We start from the raw sequence: 16,541 nt of genomic DNA, 5'->3' as shown, positions 1-16,541 counted from the left end.
TTACTATGACATATTTCTTTGAACTTTGACTTTTGTTTCGGAGGCTTTATCACTCACAGAGACTAACATAGTGGGCACTGTCACGATGCCCGCACCACACCGAGAAGAGGCCAGACTCAAACAGCAGTCATAACCAGAAGACTGAATGGTCACGGTCTGTGTGAATTGTGAAGACGTGGACTCGGGTGCTGAGGGTACACAGGCGAGTCCAGGAGGACCTGGGAGGCTGCGACAGGAGTCGCTCTACTCCAGACATGCGCTTTCAGTTTCTTATCTATCCATGTATTTGATTATTTTTGTCACAATGAGCTCTTTGTTGGCAGTCTTTCTCTTCTTCCTCTCCCCTCCCCCCAGTAGTTTCATCTTGTAGCCCAGGCTGACCTGTACATGCCTCAGCCTCCCGTGTGCTAGGTTATAAGCATGCACCACTGTGTCTGCCCACAGTTTTTAAGGTAAACCAGCTTCTTTGTTTATTTTGATTTCTGTTGTCAAGTGCTGTGGTTTGATGCTAGGGTCACATGCATGCCGGACGGTAGCCTTAACCACTTCTGTTCTCTCTGTGTGGTAAGACAGATGTAACGCAAAAGGTAGCATCTTTTTTTTTTTTTTTTTTTTTTTTTTGGTTCTTTTTTTTCGGAGCTGGGGACCGAACCCAGGGCCTTGCGCTTCCTAGGCAAGTGCTCTACCACTGAGCTAAATCCCCAGCCCCAAAAGGTAGCATCTTAACCGCACAGAGGAACACGGGTATGAACACACACCACACATACATATCCACAAAAATGAAGGACCATTGGTTGTTCACCAGCTGAGGTTTTAGTATCAGAAGTCTGACTTTTATTATAAAGGTAATTGAGGAACTGAAATCAGCTTTGGATAAGACAAAGCAGTCCATTTTACAAAATCTTTTTTTTTTTTTTTTTTTTTTTTTTTTTTTTTTTGTCTTTTTTTTCCGGAGCTGAGGACTGAACCCGGGGCCTTGCGCTTGCTAGGTAAGTGCTCTACCACTGAGCTAAATCCCCAACCCTCAAAATCTTTAATGTAATACTCATATTTACTGGATACTTAATGTTTTCCAAGAACTGTTTAATATAGTTGAATGAATAGCTCAGTCTTTTTTTTTTTTTTTTTCTTTTTTTCGGAGCTGGGGACCGAACCCAGGGCCTTGCGCTTCCTAGGTAAGCGCTCTACCACTGAGCTAAATCCCCAACCCCTAGCTCAGTCTTTTTAAAATTAGCAAAGATTGGTTTTGGGGTTTTTTTGTTTCACTACAGCATTTAAAAAAATTAAGCTGGGTATGTTGGCTCATGCTTTCAATCCCAGCACTGGGGAGCAGAGGCAGGCAGATCTGAGTTTGAGGCCTAGTCTTCAGAGCGAGTTCTGGGACAGCCAGGGCTACAAGGAGAAACCCTGTTTTCAAAGGGGGCGGGGTCATTACTGCGCATCCCTGTGTGCTACAGCCTTAACCAATGTTTACTAAGGACTTGGGTGTGTCCAGTACTCCTCAGAGACGTTTGAGGGAAACCACAGGAGAGAAACATAAAGGGTCCGAGACACAGCCAATGAAAAGACTGCAGGGGAAGAGTCCCCAAAAGAGGTTACCTCAGAAGATGCCATACTTCACAACTCAGATGCTAGACGCATGATAACTGAAGCCAGATCCCAGGAACTCTTGATGGGAAGAGAGAACCCACTCCTGAGAGTTGTTCTCGAACTTTCATATGTTGGTAGACTATTCATCAAACAGACAATCAGAGCCAGTCTTAGGGCTACACATGGGTTGTGTGGGTAGAAACCGGATTTTCAGAGTCCAAACTCGATGGTTGCCCATGTCTATCATCTCAGTATTCAGGAAGCAGAGGCAGGAGGATTGTGGCCATGCCAGTCCATGCCAGTCAGTCTAAAGAGCAAATTTCAGACAGTCCAGACTTCACAGTAAGACACAATATGTCTCAAAAATAAAGAAGAAGTGGTTCTTTGGAAAGTCAGTTGTGACGGATGGTGTTTTGCTGGGGCAGACACATGGTGTGTTTTCCTGAAGTGGACACAGGGATAGACTAACACAGACTCAGGAAGGAACGTTTAGCTGAAGCAGACACAGGTAAAAGGATGTTCTGCTAAAGCACATATGTGAAAGGACATGTGATGAAGGATTCTTTTTTGCCAACAACACACATGTGTTGGTCTGACTTACATTGCATAGTTGAGCTACATTTTGCTGGGACTCCATAGAGAGAAACGCGCCCAAAAAAATGTGATTGGCAAATTGATGTCAGCTGAGACAGAAGCCTGTGCCGAGGCAAGCCACGTGGTGAGGTAAGGCCGTGAAGGGCACGAGATGTTCGGAGGGTAAACAGGACTTGATGGACAGTGACAGAGGCTGAGTATGGCTTGCTTGCAGAGCTAGTTGTGCAACACTTGTGGATCATCCGCTGCTCTTACCTTTCCTGAGAGAGGCACAGCCAAGAACTCCTGGCATTCCTCCTGGTCCCTCCTGCTGACATGAGCCAAGGCTGAGGCCTGGCAGTCTCTGCCAGGTAGTGTCACCGCTGCTGTTTCGTGTTTGCTATCCCGACTACCAAACTGGACTGCTGGTTATTTGTGAAGTGTTTGCAAGTGGAGTGGATCGAGCTGCCGCTGTGGACCTGTAAACTGAGCTGTCGTTTTCCAGACAACACAGTCAGGAGTTGCTCCAAAGAACCTTCCTAAACAGGTCCGCTCCCCCACCCCCACCCCCTAGCCTCATATCCTGTCTTTTCCACTACCTATGGTGTGTGGTGGGTTAGAGGGGAAGTTAAAATGTTTAAGAACTATCACTAAAGATAGATGTTTAAAAAAATTAAGTTGCAGGAAGGGGCTTGAGAGAGGACTCAGTGATTACGAGCACTGGATGCGTTTCCAGAGGACCCAGGTTCAATCCCCAGCACCCACATGGCAACTCACACATGTCTGTAACTCCAGTTCCAGGGGATCTGACACACATGCAGACAAAACGCCAATAAACATAAAATAAAAAACAATAACAAAAAATACCTAAAATTCTAGACGTTCTGGACTTGAAAGTTTAAAAAAATTAAAGTTTTTAAATTTAATTTTCTAAGAAAGGTTTACTTTATGTATGAGTGCCCTACCTGCATGTACACCTGCATGCCAGAAGAGGGCATCAGATCCCATCACAGATGGTTGTGAGCCACCATGTAGGTGCTGGGATTTGAACTCAGGACCTCTTGGAAGAGTAGCTAGTGCTCTTAACCACTGAGCCATCTCTCCAGCCCCAACTACCAGATTCTTAGCCTTCCTGTTTCAAGGCAGCAATTGTTGGACTAGCCAGACTACAGACTATAAGCCACTCTAATAAATTAAACACACACACACACACACACACACACACACACACACACACACACACAGAGCTACCTATTACAATTGTCTTTCTGATTTATGGTTATTGGATTTGTACTGTTTTACCTTTTTAGAGTATATTTTAGTTGTGAAAAAGTCAAGCTGGGCAGTGGTAGCGCACACCTTCAATCCCAGCACTTGAGAGGCAGAGGCGGGCTGGAGAGATGGCTCAGCGGTTAAGAGCACCCGACTGCTCTTCCAGAGGTCACGAGTTCAATTCCCAGCAACCACATGGTGGCTCACAACCATCTGTAAAGAGTTCTGATGCCTTCTTCTGGTGTATCTGAAGACAGCTACAGTGTACTTATATATAATAAATAAATAAATCTAAAAAAAAAAAAAAAAAAAAAAAGAGAGGCAGAGGCAGTAGAATCTCTGTGAATATGAGGCCAGCCTGGTCTACAGAATGTCTTCCAGGACAGCCAGGGCTACACAGAGAAACCCTGTCTTGAAAAGCCAAGGGGAAAAAAAAAACCTCATTAGGAAAGCCGTGTGCCATTGCAAATAACTCTGTTGTCAGCTGGCTCCAGGTCCTTGAAGAGCTCTTATTTTGAGCTGGATTTGTGGAAAGATATTGTGTGAATTTGGTTTTGTCATGGAATATCTTGGTTTCTCCATTTATGGTAATTGAGAGTTTTTTTTTTAAAGATTTATTTATTATATATAAGTACACTGTAGCTGTCTTCAGACACACCAGAAGAGGGCATCAGATCTCATTACAGATGGTTGTAAGCCACCATGTGGTTGCTGGGATTTGAACTCAGGACCTCTGGAAGAGCAGTCAGTGCTCTTAACCACTGAGCCATTCCTCCAGCCCGTAATTGAGAGTTTTGTTGGATATAGTAGTCTGGGCTGGCATTTGTGTTCTCTTAGGGTTTGTGTGACATCTGCCCAGGATCTTCTGGCTTTCATAGTCTCTGGTGAGAAGTCTGGTATAATGCTAATAGGTCTGCCTTTATATGTTACTTGACCTTTTCCCCTTAATGCTTTTAATATTCTTTCTTTGTTTAGTGCATTTGGTGTTTTGACTATTATGTGATGGGAGGAGTATCTTTTCTGGTCCAATCTACTTGGAGTTCTGTAGGCTTCTTGGTATGCTTATAGCATTTCTTTCTTTAGGTTAGGGAAGTTTTCTTCTATAATTTTGTTGAAGTTATTTCCTGGCCCTTTAAGTTGGGAGTCTTCACTCTCTTCTATACCTATTATCCTTAGGTTTGATCTTCTCATTGTGTCCTGGATTTCCTGGATGTTTTGGGTTAGGATCTTTTTGTGTTTTGCATTTTCTTTGATTGTTGTGTCAATGTTTTCTATGGTATCTTCTATCCCTGAGAGTCTCTCTTCTATCTCTTGTATTCTGTTGGTAATACTTGTGTCTATGACTCCTGATCTCTTTCCTAGGTTTTTCTATCTCCAGGGTTGTCTCTCTTTGTGATTTCTTTATTGTTTCTATTTCCATTTTTAGATCCTGAATGGTTTTGTTCAATTCCTTCACCTGTTTGGTTGTGTTTATCTGTAATTTTTTAACGGATTTTTGTGTTTCCTCTTTAAGGGCTTCTACCTGTTTACCTGTGTTGTCCTGTATTTCTTAAGGGAGTTATTTATGTCCTTCTTAAAGTCCTCTTACATCATGATGAGATTTTAAATCAGAATCTTGCTTTTCTGGTGTGTTGGGATATCCAGGACTTGCTGTGGTGGGAGAACTGTGTTCTGATGATGCCAAGTAACTTGGTTTCTGTTGCTGACATTCTTGCACTTGCTTCTCTACATCCGGTTATCTCTGGTGTTAGTTGGTCTTGCTGTTTCTGATAGTGGCCTGACCTTTCTGTAAGTTGGTGTGTTAGCACTCCTGGGAGACCAGCTCTCTCCCTAGGGGATTTGGGTACTGAGAGCTGTGGCACAGGGTCAGCTCTGAGCACAGATGGAAACCGGAAGGATCCTGTCCCAGACTGCTCCTGGGTTCCTGTGCCTGAGGGCTCCCTCTGAGCAGAAGTGGTGGTCTCACCCATGCTGTGAGGTGTGTCAGCACTCCTGGGAGACCAGCTGTCTCCCGGGTGGGATCTGGGTACAGAGAGCTGTAGCACAGGGTCAGCTCAGGGTGCAGACGGAACCAGAAGCGCCCCACTCTGAGCTCTTATTCTGAAATGGTGGCTAAGTTTAAGCTCTTTCTTTTTTTTTTTTTTTTTTTTTTTTTTGGTTCTTCCCCCCCCCCCCCCCCCCCCCCCCCCCCCGGAGCTGGGGACCGAACCCAGGGCCTTGCGCTTCCTAGGTGTTTAAGCTCTTTCTATAGTGTAGTATTGTGAGTGCATTCGATTGAAATTGGCTACCATGTTTAGGATTGCTCAGTTTCTGAGTGTTGTTGTTTTTTTGGTTTTGTTTTTTTTTTTTTTTTGTTTGTTTGTTTTTTTACTGTGTGAGCACCAAGGAGGAATCTGACTCTAGTTTAAGAGACACTTTGTCAACACTTGTCTGCCTGGGGCCCAAGCCCATATAGGCCTGGACTTATCTTCCTTTTTTTATCTCCCTTTCTCATGGCAGGAGCATCCCAACCTTGTGATCCTGAGTCCCCTGCACTTGTCTCTTACAGTCCCTCCTAAAGTCAAACAGCTCCTCAGTCACAGGAAGTCAGTGTCAGGACAAGGCGACCTGGAATTGTCCGTGGATGCTTGTCTTACATTTACTTTTCTATTGTTGTGGCAAAATACCATGGCCAAGAAACTTACAAAAGAAAGTATTTAATTGCCCTTATGACTCCAGAGGCATGGTTAAAGTCCGTGGCAGAGCAAAGGCCCAGTGGCAGACACTTCTTGATCTATAAGGCGACTGGGCTGGAGGTGATGGGGGACGGGGCCTGGTGTGAGCTTTTATCATCTCAAAGCCCCAGTGACACACCTCCCCCAACAGGGCCACACCTAAGCCCTCCCAAACAGTTCTTCCAAGTGGGGAATCAAATATTCTAACTGATGAGCCTTGGGGGTGCCATTTTCATTCAAACCACCGTGGTGCTCACTACCAAGGCTTTGAAAGGTCCTAAGACCCTAATTTCCATGTGGCAATGAAGTCTTATGAAACTGAACTGCTTGAACCCTGTTTATCATTTGTGGCTGGGGTTTGTGGTATTCTAATATTGGCTTAGGAAATCATCTGCTTCCACTAAGCTTCCCCCGTGGTTGCCATGGGATGGTAAACACTTTTCCAGTGGTGAGTTCATCTATTCTGCCTTAGAAACGGCTTCTGCTTCCTTATGTTAACTTAGCATTTTCATATGCTCTCCCTCGCCCACTTCCCTCCTTCTCTCCCGTCTCTCTTACTTTCTCCCCTTTTCTCTTTTTCTGGAGCTGAGGACTGAACCCAGGGCCTTGTTCTTGCTAGGAAAGTGCTCTACCACTGAGCTCAATCACCAACTTCAGTTTATTTTATTTCATTCTCAAAGAAAATGCATCCTTTCAGCTATTTTTTGTTTTACCCATTTTTTTGAAATAAACTTTTTTTTTTCTTTTCTTTTTTTCGGAGCTGGGGACTGAACCCAGGGCCTTGCGCTTGCTAGGCAAGTGCTCTACCACTGAGCTAAACCCCCAACCCCAATAAACTTTTTTTTTTTAAAGAAAAATTTGTCTATTTTATGTATATGAGTACACTGTAGCTGTCTTCAGACACACCTGAAGAGGGCATCGGATCCCATTACAGATGGTTGTGAGCCACCATGTTGTTGGTGGGATTTGAACTCAGGACCTCTAGAAGAGCAGTCAGTGCTCTTAACCACTGAGCCATCTCTCTAGCCTCCGTGGTATCTATTGTATCGTCCATCTGTAAATAAGTTCTTCCTTTTGGTTTATGGTGTTGACTTTCTGAAGCTGAATCTGTGGTTCACTTGTTTTACACCATAGTATTCAAATGAAAGCGTGTAAAACTACGGATTACCTACAGATCCCACATATGTAAAGTTCTTATTTCTAGATAACATGTAATGTGTGCATGTGTGTCTGCAAGTGTGCATGATTCGGCGTTTTTTGTTTTTTTTTTTTTATTTCATATTTATTTACTTACTTATATGAGTGCTCTGTCTGCATGTGTGCTTGCATGACCAAAGGGCATTAGATCCCATTACAGATGGTTGTGAGTCACCATGTGGTTGCGGTTGCGGGGAATTGAACCCAGGTCCTCTGGAAAAGCAGCCAGTGCTCTTAACTGCTGAGCCATATGTCTAGCCCCAGCTTTGATTTTATTTTCTGTTTGAGCTGTTTTTTTTTTTTTTTTTTTTTTTTTTTTTTTTTTGGTTCTTTTTTTCCCCGGAGCTGGGGACCGAACCCAGGGCCTTGCGCTTCCTAGGCAAGCGCTCTACCACTGAGCTAAATCCCCAACCCCTGAGCTGGGGTTTTGTTTTGGGGTGGTGGTGGTGGTTTTCTGAGACAGGGTCTTGTTATATACATGCTAGGCTGGCTTTGAACTTGCAGTCCTCCTACCTCAGGCTGTCTGTGCTGGGATTATAGGGTTGTGGCACCATACCTCATCATCTGATGTTCTTTGAGTATGGTGGCACACTGTGAACAGGGAAGTCCTATGTTGGGAACACTCATTAAGGATTTCTCTGTGGCCAATGAGTAATTGGTGTTTGTAAATAAGCATTCTGTCAAGTGGATTTTAATGTTCTTTTAATGTGGTTTTAATGATCTTAAAACCGTGTGTGTGGGTGTGAGTGTGGGTGTGGGTGTGAGTGTAGGTTTGTGTATATGAATTCAGGTGGCCAGAAGTTTGGGTCCCTTTGGGGGCCGTTGGTTGTGAGCTGACTGGCTGGTGCTTGGAGCCACACTCAAGGCCTCTGCAGGAGCAGTGGGCACTCAGCCTGGGAGCCATCACTCCAGCCCAGGGCTGGTGTTTCCAAGGGCTGTGTTGGAACTTGGCTGATTCATCAGGTTCTGGATGGGATGAGAGCTTCCAGCTATTATTGTTGTTTTGTTTTATTTTTTTGCTTCTTGAGACAGGGTCTCTGTCTTGAACTCACAAGCTCTTCCGCCTCTTCGAGATGCTGGGATTAAAAGGCGTGCGCTGCCATGCGCTGCCTTACTAGGTTTTGTTTGTTTTACAAAGGTATTTATTTCTAGGCATTGTTTCATGATCTGGATTCTGTGATATGGGTACATGTCTTCTCATGGTATTGAACCTGTTATGAAAATATGCATCTTTAGCTTGATGCTTTTATTTTGCCTCGAACAAGGTAGGTGGCTCGTGCTTTAATTTTTAGCCTTTGCCCTGTATGGATATAGTATGTCCTGGTGGAGAAATGCTTGACTTCCTTTTCTGCTACTCCCATTAAATTTATTGTAGTTTTGCATTTTAGATTTTCTTTTCCTCCTTTGTCTCTTGCTTTGAAGACTATTTGTTTATTTATAGCCCCAATCTCCTGAACTCCGGGCAGCCTCCCAGTCTGATGAGGCAGAGCTCAACCTTGAACTTCTTCCCATGCCCCTGCCTTTGCCTCTTGAGGGCTGGACCACAGGCCTGCAGCACCACATAGCCTGTCCATACAGTGCTGACATCAGACCCAGGACTCCATGCATCCTAGGCAACCACTCCTGAGCTCCCTCCCCAGCTGTTCGAAGGCTTCATGTCTCCCCTAGATACAATGCTCCCCCACTCCTAACAATCTCACCGAACACTGTTATTTGTCCCTCTGCACGGTAACACTTTACCCCCTCCCTCAGCTGCCTCGCTGCTCCAGAAGAGACCTTTAGAGTGCTTTTATCTCCCTCTCATTGTGACAACTGCAGAGCACTAATGAAGCAAATTGAAAGGCTGTCTGGTTATTGGACTTAAGCTTGGACTCTGCAGATCATAGCTACAACCCCAGGAGACAGTGCTTTCGAGAGTGTCGTGTGGTTCTGGCCTCAGCTGTTACTCATAGGGCAGATGAAGCCCTGGAAAGCCTCAATGGGGTGAATGGGAGTTTGTTTGTGTTTGGTTTGGTTTTTATAGAGGAGGTTTTGCCACGTAGCTCAGGGTGGCTTTAAATTCGAAATCCTTCTGCTTCAACATCCTGAGAGTGCATCACCATGCGGGCTCTCTTTATGTAGCCCTGGAACTTTGCTATGAAGACCAAGTTGGCCTATTTATCATCACATCACCATCATCACCACATCACCATCACATCACCATAACATCACATCACCATCATTATCAGTAGTAGTTTTCAAGTACTGATTTTTCAAGACAGGGTTTCTCTGTGTAGTCCTGGCTTTTCTGGAACTTACTCTGTAGACCAGCTTGGCCTTGAACTCACAGATATTTTGCCTGCCCCTGTCCCTCCCAAGTGCTGGATTAAAGGTGTGCGCTACACCGGCTGGCTTATTATTATTATTATTATTTTTTAACAAATGAAAGCTGCTTGTGATTGGATAAGTTGTGATGAATTGACTTGTCCTGTTCTAATGATGGACATGGACTGTTATTGTCCCTCCCACCAGTGGCCTCATCCCCTTCTCAGGCTTTCCTCACTGATTATCAAGACACCTACCTCCTCTAGCACGACTTCTACTTTCCCGTTCTCCCCACTCTCCTCTCAGATAGATCTTGCACTTGCATTATTTTTAAAACAAAATCCCAAACATTCAATTTACCAAATGAAGACTCAGGAACCAGACACTGTGGTAAAAACGTGCTGGCACAGAGAGGCAGAGAAAGCATCTAATCGACCCTTCTACTCCAACGACATCCCAGAAGGAAAGGCTCCCTCTCCTTCCCCACGCCGTCCTAAATCCCTTTCAACTCAAAGACCCTCCTTTGTCTTTGCTGGGTTTCTTATATTTTTGGTTGTGAACCTAGCTTTTAAAGGCTGAGCTATCTCTCCAGCCCTTTGCTGGGTTTCTTAAGCTTGCTGTCAACTGGTTGCTCACTGTCACTTGACCTACATCATTGACTTTATTTAGCTTTTGTTTCTATAGAAAGCCCTTGGGTTAGAGGTGTGTGTTAGGGCTGAGCCACACCTCAACAAGACCTGGTACCGAGAATCGGGCGAAAGCCTACGGGATGAAAGAAGCACACACACACAGGTTATTCATGTCAAGCCAGGAGAGGAAGAGAGAGAGACTCCTGTAGCTTTATTCACCACTTATATACCCAAGTTCCCCGGGTAATATCTGGGAAGCACAGTGGGAAACCCTGACTCGTGACTACCTGGCTCGTGACTACCTGGCTCGTGACTTCGGTAACAAAAGACCGACTTCGAGATCTGAATTAATTAGTGAGAAATCCCAGAAGACCAGCCTAAATCTCCAGGATAAAGGCTGAGGAAGTAAAAGGCAGAAGTAAATTGACCACCACCCAGGTGTGATCCTGGTGTATTGGTTCCACATGCATCAGCCAGGCTCAGCAGAGGTCACGCAGTGGAGACACCGGGTGTTTACTACTTGGTCTTTTCTTCCTGTTCCGTAAATACATGGGAGAGGCTCTTAGGAGTATGTGTGGCCAAGAGTTACAGAGCCACTTTGAGCTATCCAGGCCCAAATCCAATATGGCTCACTACACTGTTCACAATCTCAGAGTTTGCCATGTGATTAAATATCTATTATAGATCAATCCAATGATTCATCCATCCATTTATCTATCTATCCATCCATTCCTTTTTTTTAAAAGATTTATTTATTTATTATATGTAAGTACACTGTAACTGTCTTCAGACACACCAGAAGAGGGCATCGGATCCTATTACAGATGGTTGTGAGCCACCATGTGGTTGCTGGGATTTGAACTCAGGACCTCTGGAAGAGCAGTCAGTGCTCTTAACCGCTGAGCCATCTCTCCAGCCCCCATCCATTCCTTTTTTATTTATTCTTTGGGATGTAAGAAAGAACCAAAGTGAAGCCATTTTGAACATTTTGAATAGGGGCCAAATAATGTTTAAGTTTCCAAGACCTCCCTGGGTAACTGACATCCTGCTTGGCAGAAAGAGACTTATATGTAGGTAACTGACATCCCAGATGGCAAGTTGAGATGTGAATGCTAGCTAGGCAAGTCCCCTGCCACAGTTGAAAAGCCAGCCAATGGGAACAGGGTAAGTGTACCACAAAGACATAGTCCTAAGGAAGTCCTAAATCCTGATTGGTGGGAAAATGTAACTAACTTGGCACAGATGTTTGTGGTTTTCATGATTCACAACTCTGTAACGGGGCAGAGGGTGCTATAGTTCAGCTCCTGAGTCTGTTCTGTGGCCCTGATCCATCAGCAGTGGCCCGACCACAATAATAGTTTGTAAGCATTTGCCTTAAATGCTTGCTAAGATGAATGTTCAAAGGTGCAGTCAGCTCCAGAGTCTGTGCTGTTGTTCCTGACCTGTTTCTGCCGTCCAACTCAAATAAAAATCTTGCTTTGCATGGACTCTTGGGCCAGCTTGGGTTGCTTTGGATTTTCAGACCCAACATTGAGACAGGATCTCATTATGTAGCCTTGGTGGCTTGAAAGTCTTAGGTAGACCTGGCTGGCCTTGAACTCACAGATATCCTCCCTGCCTCAGCCTTCCAAGTGCTGGAATTTCAGGTATGCACCGCCGTGCCCTATGCTACTGCAGACTCAGTCTGAACACTGCTGAGAGCATCCTGCTGTGTGAACCAGCTTTGGAGCGTTCATTACTATAAAGTCTCTTTGCTCCTGTGGTGACACCTCCCAGACTGGAATCGGCTCTTCAGCCTTCTCAAGGAAGGAGACTCCATTTGTTTGTATAAGGGGAAAATGATTGGGATATTTTTTGTTTTCTTTTTTTTTTCTTTTTTTTTTTTTCCAGAGCTGGGGACTGAACCCAGGGTCTTGTGCTTGCTAGGCAAGCGCTCTACCACTGAGCTAAATCCCCAACCCCTTTTGTTTTCTTTTATGTGAGGGTGAGGATCCATCTCTCCTCCTCACCTGATTGTTTTCCTGAAGGAACCCCTGGAATTTTGACATCTGCTCCAGGACTCAGGGGCTGCTGCCTAGATTGATTATCGCATAGTCTGTCAACTGGCTGTTTGTGTCCCTGGGAAGAACCTTCATTTTGTGGGGGGAAAGGTCTCTCTGTGTAGTCCAAACTGTCCTGAAACTCCAGCTCTGTGAACTTAGATCATCCTACCCTGCCTCCCTAGTGCTCAGAAATTAAAATCTCTGGCCGCCATGCCTGCCTCCAGGGAGGGGCTGCATCTACCGGGAGAAAGACCTGTGTTAGGATAACTTGTAGGAAGGCACTTTCCTCTGGTTGTATGCTTACCCAGGACTACCTTTCACTGGAGCGTACCTTCACTTGCCAATGTCTGTGGCTGCCCTGGGGGCTGCAAGAGCCACCGTCTCCCCGGTTCCTGTCCTTTGCTCTCTGAGCACCAAGAAGACATTAGATTCTGAGCTTTGCAGAACCCAGACTGAGCATGTTCAAGGTCATGCTGCCCATTCATGTCCTCTCTGCTGTGATGTCCAGAGTCCTACCTCTAAATTGTGGTGGTGACCTGTATTTGAGTGGACATGGGGTCATGGAGTGTGTGAGCAGTGAAAACTTCCTGCAGACATAGCGAATGAAAACTCACACTAACCAAAATTAACCGGCCCAACTTTTGTGCTGTGTGGCTTCTCTTCAACCTTGTTCTGAACACAAAGATGTGCACTGTGTGTGCACTAGGCATGCCCTCATACCACACAACCCCACATGTGCTGCTGGAATGCCTCAGCCCAGACTACAGACTACCATTCTTTCTCTTTTTTAAAACTGTAATACAAAGTTTTCTGCTCCTGTAGAATCATAGTGGTGTAATTATGGAAAAGCAATACTCTGATCTTTCACATGAACACATCGAATCAGTCTTTGCAGTGTATTGTTGGGATGTTTGACTTTTTTCTCTAGATTTTTATTTACTGTGTATGAGGGTTTGCTTGCATTTATGTATATGTACCATATATGTGGCTGATACCCATCGAGGTAGGAGAGGATATTGGATCCCCTGGAATGGCAGTTATAGGCAGTTGTGAACCACCATGCGGGTGATGAGAACTGAACCCAAGTCCTCTGCCAGAGCAGCGGGAGATCCTAACTGCTGAGCCATCTCTTCAAGCCCTGTCATGTTTGATTCCAATAATCTCTTTGAAAAGCCGGTGAGTGTGAGTAGCTATGAGACTACAAATGAATGTGGCTTTTTTAGCACCTAGCTTAAATCTGACAGTGAATCTGTAACAGTGAGTTAGCTCAGCAGGTAAAGATGCTTGCCTGTCCCTGGAACAACGCATGCTGGAAGAACAAAACTCCACACACACACACACACACACACACACACACACACACACACACACGTAAAAAAATTAAATTGCTGTTTGATTTAGTGGCTTGGAATTAGGGCAGAATTTTCATCAATTTTTTTTAAAGATGTATAAATTTTATGTATATGAGTACACTGTTGCTGTCTTCAGACACCAGAAGAGGGCATCTGATCCCATTACAGATGGTTGTGAGCCACCATGTGGTTGCTGTTCCCAGGACCTCTGGAAGAGCAGTCAGTGCTCTTAACCACTGAGCCATCTCTCCAGCCCTTCCATCAACTTCTTATATATTTCTAAACACACTTCTGCCATTTTATACTGTGTCTATGGAAATAGGCAGTCACTACTTAGCCAGAATTTTAATTCTTTATGTAAAATAACCATGTCCATCTCAGCATGCAGAGTCAGCATTCAGTAAGTGGTAAAATTCTATGTATACCAAGGAATTATTTTAAAAGATTTCCTTATGATTTATTATTAGTAAATGCTGGATTTCTATACTCATTTACATACCTGTATATCTGAGGATGTGTAAAACTTTCTCAGGTGAAGTGTGGCCATGGAGACTGTGTGAACAGCCCTGCCCCACAGAAGGAGCTCATGAAGAGAAATCACATCATTAGGTTAAATCAGCAAATAAACAAACCACTAAAATGTTCCTTCCTAGATGTTTATGTAGTATTTATTTTGGAATGAATCTCCTTTAGCCTGAGTTGGTTTTAAACTTGCTGTGTAGTTAAAGATGACCTTGGATTTCTGATCCTCCTGCCTCCAGAACCCAAGTGGCACACACATTTATGCCGTGCTAGAGACCAAACCTAGGCACACGCTCTACCAGCTGGGCTACTGTCACCTCCATCCTCCTCATTCGTGAATAGATAGTAAAACAAATACAAAAGGCACAGAATAATTCTCAAGTCATTGTAAGTCTATGCATCTTTTTAACGTCTAGGATTTGAAAACATTTTTCATAGGTTGTACTGTTGTGTATATCATAAAAAACTCAAAGGATACTGTCAACAAAGTAACAGTCCTCACTTCAAAGAGGATGTGAGGTAGTTTATCCTGGAGTGAAGTATGTGACAGTGCCCAGGACACACATTCAGGTTACCCAGTTTCATGTTCCAATGTGTAAACCTCAGTTCCACGAGGTTTTGTAGCAGCAGGACAACTGAAGTCACACACGGGCATTTCTCGTGCACACAGTGGGAACATCAGGTAGGCAGATCACAGGAAAGCCAGGAGTCTCAGCTGTAGGCCTCAGGTGCTATCTGAAAGACTCCTTAGCCTTTTGGTTGTTGGGAACTAGGGAGCTGCTTCTATATTCTCAAGTGTTTACCTAAGGACACCCCAATATAACTTGGTTCTGGACTTGCAGCCTTCTGGGTTGGGGTGACCCATTGTCCATGTGGTTCCTGTTAGGCGGAGGCTGCTTTGCTGGGGTCTCCCTGGTCAAGCAGGTCAGTCAGCCCAGGTCTGGCCAGGGGACTTCCTGCTCTGCTGCTCCCCTGCTCCGAGGAGCTGACAGCTCTCAGGCCTCAGAGCAACTGCAGCGAGTTGACGCTCATGTATCTCGAGAAGACGGTGTAGAGGTGGCGGAACCAGAGCAGCTGACTGCGGTGGCAGGACATGGCTTTCTGGAAGAGTCAGAGAGGACATGATGGCACTCGCTCTGCAGCCCTTCCCTCTCACCTGCCCCACTGCCAGCGGGGTGTGTGTGTGTGTGTGTGTGTGTGTGTGTGTGTGTGTGTGTTTAGATTTATATGAATGATGAATGTCTGGGCTTGAGTGCATGTATATACCTCTTGTGTGTAGTACCCATGGAGGCCAAAAAAGGGTAACAGATCCCTAGAACTGGGGTTACAGATGGTTGTGGGTGCAGGGAATGGAAACCAGATCCTCTGCCAGAGCAGCGACTGCATCTGAGTCCGCTCTCCAGCCCCCTGTCTTCATTTACTGATGATGGTATGTATTTCTAAGTTTCTTAAAATGAGCATGATTATAAATTTTATCATCAGGAAAAAAGCCCAAATCAGTGAAAATGTGTTCAGTCGGGTACAGCTGCAATAACCTAGCATGTGGGGCAGTGTCGGTGCCTGTGGTCAGTGCTCTGCAGGTAGCAGGGCTTTGAGGAGCCAAGGGACCTGAGGCTGGGGTCACAGTGCCAGTGCAGTGTCCAGGAAATGCATGTCTTACCTTGGCCTGTGCCACTTCTTTGCTGGTGAGCACAAAGAGAACACCCTGGGGCGACAGTAGAGTCCAGGGGAGATCCAGGAGGAAGACATACTTCCGAAGCACGTTCACAGACTGGAGAGTAAGTACAGAGCACCCTGGGCAGAGACGGATGTGCTGCTCTCAGAGGGATCCAGGTGCCTCCCTGAGCGGTCCCCCTCCTGGGGGCTCAAGGCCGGCAGTTGCTTTTCAGCTGCAGGTGCCTTGTGGCACCGGAGTTGCTCTCTAACCAGTATTCTCCCACTCGGGAGAACTGAGGTGACAGAAGTGCCCCACAGCTGTGACTGTCCTTGCAAGAGGAAGGGGCTGTTAGAGCACGAGGATAGATGATAGACAGGAATTTCTGCGTTGGGAGACGCACAGTCATTCCAGCTCTGCCCTGACACTGGGCGCTGGGGGTGCTGGCTCTCACCTGTAATCCCAGCACTTGGAAGGCAGAGACAGGTGGACTGCCATCAATGTGAGGCCAGCCTCAGCTTCAGAGTGAGACCCCGCTGCTGGGTCTGACATGGCCTTAGTAAGGGCAGAATGACATGGTTCCTGCCCCTGGGACAGAGCCAATAGGCGTGGTGTCAATGGCTGCTGTGGGCATAAGGGTTGTTTGTATAATAATGTACATATTTTTGCATTACTCTGCTCCTCCTTGTTGA

General features: G+C 45.3%; 1 protein-coding gene across 1 annotated transcript in view; it reads right to left on the bottom strand.

Annotated features, from left to right (window-relative positions):
- Positions 1 to 14,577: 14,577 nt before the first annotated feature.
- Pigl (phosphatidylinositol glycan anchor biosynthesis, class L) overlaps positions 14,578 to 16,541 on the bottom strand; it is a 57,723-nt gene continuing 55,759 nt past the window's right edge. The window contains exons 6-7 of the mRNA NM_138901.2: positions 15,856 to 15,989; positions 14,578 to 15,296 (exon numbers count right to left, since the gene is read on the bottom strand). Of these exons, the coding sequence (NP_620256.1) occupies positions 15,198 to 15,296; positions 15,856 to 15,989 (233 nt within the window). The 3' untranslated portion in view covers positions 14,578 to 15,197. The remainder of the gene's footprint in view (positions 15,297 to 15,855; positions 15,990 to 16,541) is intronic.

The sequence above is a fragment of the Rattus norvegicus genome, chromosome 10 (genome assembly GCF_036323735.1).
Source record: "Rattus norvegicus strain BN/NHsdMcwi chromosome 10, GRCr8, whole genome shotgun sequence".
Classification (NCBI taxonomy): domain Eukaryota; kingdom Metazoa; phylum Chordata; class Mammalia; order Rodentia; family Muridae; genus Rattus; species Rattus norvegicus.
This window is presented reverse-complemented; position numbering and strand designations above follow the sequence as displayed.